Below are 6282 nucleotides of genomic sequence, written 5' to 3'. Positions count from 1 at the left end.
CTGTAAACTGTGGTGTGAAAATGGCTTTTTCCAAGGCTGAGAGACTTTGACCGCGGAAGGAATCATTTTTCCCTTTTCTTTTTTTAAAAAAAAAAATTGAATTTCAACCTTCAGAACCTTCACCGTCCCGTCCCTAGCTGTGAAGGAGGTAAATCGCTGGATGTGTCCCAACAGGCCAGGGAACAAAAGCTACCTGTATACTGTGCCTACAAAGAGTGAAATTTCATATCTCAAGAATCGAATCCTCACACTGCGATTGTCAGCAAGGCGTGAGATAATCTCACTCCTGTTCTTTGCATCACTGAACTATGCCCTCGAGGGCAAAAAAAAAAAAAAAAGTTTTCATCTTAATTTTCATATGGGTTGAATTGAAGTTCTTTGCTCCTTTGCCCTACTCGGTTGCTCGTAAACATAATCTTCACTTTTAATCCGTTATTATATATAAATGAATTAAAAGCTATGGAGATTTGTTCATCCACGCCTAAAATGAAGTTGTCTTCTTGCACCGAAGCCCTTGAATTTATCGGGCTATGCTGATATAATTAGTCTAAACCATCTTAAAACCCAATATCCAAAAAGGCCTCGGCTTTATAGCCCGAAATATGAGTGAATCTCATTTCACGTTGTTGTCGGTTTCCCACCTATTGACCTTTATTGCACGTGAACATGGTAGCTAAATAACGTATTATTACAAGTCATAAAATGAGCAGATAAAGGATAACCACTGGCTGACATGAAATGACAATACAATTACATTTGACTTGTATTGTCCAAGGATATGTCAGTGATGGACAATAGCACGGATTAGAGGAACTAAACCTTGAATGCAATTATAAATAGCCAAACTCTTAAGCATGCTTCTTCTCCATCGGAGCCCTGCCATAAAAGAATGGTTAGCTAGAAAAGCTTACCTTAAATCTTTTTGCACTCAATTTTTGGTCTTACATACATATGCTTCATTTCAAAATACGTAAATGACCTTCCATACTGTTCATTTATAATTGAATGTTTTGCATGTCAAAAAAGGACGAATTCCACCTCTAATATATGTTTTAAATAGAATAAACTAATTCAACCTCACAAATGAACAGGGAAACATTCTCGAGAGTATTGCATGCTTTCCTTTCACGAGCAGAACATATAGTCCATAGCATGGAATGTGAACCAAAGCCAACGCTAGATACCTGAGAACAGATGATGTCCAAATAGATGTTTTGCAGAGTTAAGGCACAAGTAATTGGAGACTGGGAGATGAGAAGCAAAATAATTACCATAGTGGTGCCCATGGAGTAGAAAGTTCAAGGAATGGATATGGCCACCTGCATTCAGTTTATGAAGGGAGATGATGATCAGCTACAAAACTTCCCACCAAGAACTCGATCACATGAGAAGCAAATAGTGAAGTAGAGGTGACAGTTTGAAGTAAAAATGTAAAGTTCCTTTAATATCATATATATAGAACTAATTAAAGGTTTCGTCTCCTGTACCATGTGAAGCAACATGCATGAAGAACCCACTGAAAAACAACATAAGCAATGCTCCAAAGCACAAAATAGACAAGCCCAAACCAAGGAAATGGCTGAAACGTAAATTCATCCATTAGATTAGCCGAAGAAAAAAGCAAGCAGAATAAAATGACTTCTACAGTAGCATGCATTGACGGTCTTTATTCTTACCATGCTATTGACAGCAGAATCAAGGATAAGTAAAAGGGCATTTACAGAATGCATGCATCCAATCAGCTATCATATTAACAAAAGTGAAAAGTTAGAAAAGCAGGAAAAGATTTGTTAGTGATCAGCAAATTTAGATCATAGCATATTTCGCCTAATAGAGGATCCGAGAAAAGAATTCTGGCTTTGCAATTAAGTACTGTGCAACAGGTGAAATCAACTTTTGCCCAGATCAGAAGGCCATAACTTACCAGGGTAAGTTGAAAATTTTCACCCGTCATGAATGGGAGCAGAAGGCCCCAAAAGACAATGTCAGTAAGCATAACAGCACCTCCACAAGTCTGTTTAATAATAAATTTTTGGTGTCAGGTAGTGCTTTAACAGCAAAAACATTACGACAGCGAACAAAAAATTTAGAATCTTGTTGAGTTTATAGCTTTGTATAGAAAGCAGAAACCCAGCTTTAATGTCATTCACAGCTAAATTTTTAAGAAGAACCAATAATAACCCACTTATCCATATAGAAGTCATTGCTTGAACTAATAAAAATGAAGTTGACCCCTCGTCTCAGGTACCCTCTTCATTCAAGTCATTACTGAAAATGATATCCACACCCGTACAATGAAGTACTTAAACATGTCATCAGATGCAAATGGACATGCTATGCTTAACCATATTTCTTTTCGCTTTTAATCCATTCCAAATTCCTTGAAGCTGATCATATTCAAATTTGAAGTGCAAAAATCTAACGATGGAGGGGACCTCAAAGTGGAAGAACAAATAGCTGGTTTAGATAGCCTTCCTAGAAACCAAGTTCTTTTATTATACATTTTAAATTCCCCCAATTTATTGGTTATAAATTAGTTTATCCATCTATTATTTTCTTTCAATTAATCAAACCAAACAGATAAAGCAGGACAAATGCATATTATTTCCACTCAGTACAAAGCTTCAACACATTCGATGGAAGTCAGACAGCGTAACCTGATAAATCATCTGCATAAGGTGTTCCCAATATCCAGCGTGTTGTTCATTCTTGGCCTGTTTCTCTTCGGAAATTGAAGTCATTGTATGTTTCCTATCTTCCGACTCCTTTTTGAGAAATTTATCCCTTTCCCCACTCTGAGAGAGAGGTCTTCTCGAGTAAATCCAACATCCCCGGGCAGATACAACAGTACCAATCTGCATGTACAAATTACCATTGAAACGCAGCAATATCCTAAATAAAATGTCAACCGAATATAATCTTGTTTAGCGCATGATATGAAGAGTACTAGCACGAGTCTTGGAAAGGGAGGAAATACAATGTTGTACATACAGCAAAGTAGACCAAAACCAATGCAAAAGTCCACCTGGAAAGCAGTAGTACACACAATTAGAAGCTATAAGTGAGTGGTATTCAGGAAACAACAAAATAATTCGACGTAATAGGAGTATCGTAATAACAAAAAGGGCCAAAAATGATAGGAATCCTTCACAATAAGACGGGAGATAAACAACCAGTAAATCTAGTAAGTGGGATCAAGAAGTTATTGAAAATTTTCTCAAAGAATTTAGTTCAGGCGACAAGTAGAATCTCTTCATTACATGAAATATCTTAAAATTTATGTAAAATTGGTAAGTGTACACGTATGTTAGGTATCAATCAAGTGAATTTTGTTTTAATGGGGATCAATTCAATGTAAGAAATTTGGGCTGGTCTTGAATTTATTTTCTCCAACCCTGCGGAAAAGGACTCCAACATATGCCCCGTTGTAATAAAGCAAATGAAATTCTACAAATAAAGTAAACTACTCCCACCTGGTCTTGCTAGAGCTCTTACAGAATTTTTATAGTACATATTTACTGATTTTTGGTATGGTGGATCCTGTAAAGAGAAGAAACAAAAAATAGAAAACTCATGTATGCAACTACAATTATAATCTCAGTTTGATTCTATTAGTTAGCAAATCCTTACTTCCGTTTGATACAACTAGGTTGAAACAGCACCACCTTGCTCTCTAGGCTTAGCTTGAATGCCTAGAAGTTGGCCACAATGGAAGCAAGGTAATGTGGGTTTATTTTTGGTGTATACACAAGTACAACGGAGAATGATTGTGCCACAGGCATTTGCAGATTGCTCATGTGAGTGATAGTTGCACAACACGCAGACTAGATTTGGTACATTTGAGTATAAGGCATGAATGCAAAGCTCAATGTAAATGGAGGCAACAATGTGTAACACAAGCAAAAATGGAACTTTGTTCGTTGAGAATTAATCAAGGGAGAGTTTACCGTACTTTCTCTATGTCTTGGGCATTTGTTGCCTTCAGTTGCTTGATAGTAAACCTAGTAAACAATGATGGGAAGCGGGAGTTCTAAGTGCCAGTACAGGGAAAAAATTGTTCTAGAATTAGCCTTCCAAACCAAATTGTTATCGAACCAAGTTAAGGCCAGCATGGTCCTGAAGGATTGATGATCTCGCTTGGAATACTTTTTTGATTCTCCATAGACTGATAATGTCGCCAACTTGTGGACGTTGAGCAATAAAGAGCATTGCACTCTAAACTGAGGCAAGTCTTTGAAGTCTTCACGTCTAATAACACTAACCGATTACATCCATGTTATGCCCCCATCATGTGCAACGAAGATATTTATTGACCTCGATGGAGAGGGTGAAATTTCCTAGTAAAAGACAGCACTTCACGGCTCTATTTAAAACAATGTTCTAAAAAGCGTAAAGCTTAGCTAGGCGTCCATATTCTATAGTACATCTATATACACAACAGTACAGGACTATATGAAAATTAAAGTTAGCTTGTTCATCTATCTACAGCCAATCTAAGGTTTGACGCAGGGAGATGGATGTGCGATTGTGAAAGAAGATTGACGCGGGCCCCTTATCGCCGTGGGGGAAAAATCAGACTATTTGGAGGAGCTGGAGTTGGTAAAACTCTTATCTTATGATTCTAATTATGATTCGAATTACTAGATTTTTTATGATTTCCAATCTGAATATCGGCTGGCACAGACTAAGGCCTTCGACTTCTCTTGCACATACATAAAACTTTACATTGAAATATGCCGGAGGCCAAGCTTCAAACTTTTCTTAATTTTAATATTATTTTAAATTTTTAATAATTCTAAAAACCATTTAATAACTAAAATAGTACATACCAAACATCTAAAATATTTACTTATAATTCTTACAATTAATTAATTATAAAATTTACAAAGGAAAAACTTGAAACTAGAGTCAAATAAAAGGCTTTTAAAAAAAAGGAAGAAAGATTAATAAAGCGCCCCTAGGCAAGCATTAAGCGATCAACTTGGCATTAGGCGCTCTTTTTAGAATATTGACGACCTAAAAACTGTGTATCAAAGCCTAAGCCTTCTGATGTGGGCAATTCTCTCATCCAAGTTTGTTTTATTGAAATAAAGTTCCTTCATAAGAGTTAAGAAAAGTTTTGAGTTTTTTATGTTTGTTGTCTTCCAGCTTCAGTGTAAACCTCTTACACAATTGTTGGCAGACTAACTGCATCAAAGGGGAAAATCTTTTGGCAGAACTATACCCCGACACTAGGGAATAACTGTTCATGCTAAAGTACTGTTCTTTTATTAAGTGAAGGAAATCCTGTCTCGCCTAAGGCTGACAAGGCTTGACTAGGAATTCATCAATTATCTGTGCAATCTAAGTCCAAGAATCTACTATCTAGATCTCAGATTAGAATTATGTCACTTCTATCGCCAGATTCTTAAAGTATTTATATTACAGATTAAATAAAGTAAAAGACATAAATGCGATCCAGTTCCAGTAACTAATACGACGTTCGACTGTACGTATGAGGGAAGAAAATATCGTACTGGGTGTAGAAGAAGAAGACGAAGAATCCGAAAGCAGCAACAACCTCATAGAGCAGAAAAGACATGGAAACAAAGGCGATTGCTCGGTAGAACAGAAGCCATTTTGGGTTGAGGTTTCTCCAGCATGGGACCCACAAATCATTGGAGTTGAGCGGGTTACTGCCGGCGCTGGTCCTCTTCCTGAAAAGGATGACTGCAACGGCTGCCGGGAGCAAGAAGATTAGAGCACATACAAGGACTTGCCATTGGAGCCAGTAATCCAAGCCCGGAACGTTATTTGCCTGAGAACTCTCCATTTTTGTGATTGCGAGATTGATAAAAATGATCCAAATTTTTTTTTTTTTTTTTTTTTTGGTTGTGCGAAAAATGTGCTTTCAAGGATAAATTGCATTTTAGCGTAACTTTTAGCAAAAAATAGAAATTTTGTCCTGACCAAGTTTTTGTCTTATTTTAGTCATCGCCCTTTGAGAGATTAAAACGTCTTAATCATTTTTTATTTTTATTTTTAACTTTTGAATTTCTACAATAATGATTTCCAGCCTGGAAATTCCAGGACGTAAAGGGGGCAGATTGGAGATTTCAAGGAGGCATGTCCGTATGATGTATGATGTATTATTAACTATTGTATTTTTTCAAATTAATGTATTATTGCGCTTCTCCAAATCAAAGCATTTGTATACATTAATTTTTCGTTCAAATGATCATATTTTAAATTAAAAATCATCTAAATAAAAAGTAATAATATTATTTTTTTTTCTTTTTGTCC

At 36.3% G+C, this 6282-nt stretch overlaps 1 protein-coding gene across 2 annotated transcripts; it reads right to left on the bottom strand.

Annotated features, from left to right (window-relative positions):
- Positions 1–570: 570 nt before the first annotated feature.
- LOC111389752 lies at positions 571–5829 on the bottom strand. 2 transcript variants are annotated; one of them, XM_023014712.1, is made up of 9 exons: positions 5517–5829; positions 2992–3025; positions 2658–2855; positions 1925–2014; positions 1677–1742; positions 1488–1579; positions 1272–1319; positions 1077–1184; positions 571–876 (listed from the first exon to the last, which is right to left on the bottom strand). In XM_023014712.1, exons 1-9 carry the CDS (start codon positions 5810–5812, stop codon positions 849–851), a joined length of 960 nt encoding a protein of 319 aa, XP_022870480.1. In that variant the 5' UTR covers positions 5813–5829; the 3' UTR covers positions 571–848. The 2 variants fall into 2 exon arrangements, with proteins under 2 accessions (XP_022870480.1, XP_022870481.1); XM_023014713.1 differs by lacking the exon at positions 1677–1742.
- Positions 5830–6282: the final 453 nt, after the last annotated feature.

This window comes from Olea europaea, unplaced genomic scaffold (assembly GCF_002742605.1).
Source record: "Olea europaea var. sylvestris unplaced genomic scaffold, O_europaea_v1 scaffold618, whole genome shotgun sequence".
NCBI classification, from domain to species: Eukaryota; Viridiplantae; Streptophyta; class Magnoliopsida; order Lamiales; family Oleaceae; genus Olea; species Olea europaea.
The sequence above is the reverse complement of the archived record's forward strand: the minus strand, read 5'-3'. Positions and strand labels throughout refer to the sequence as shown.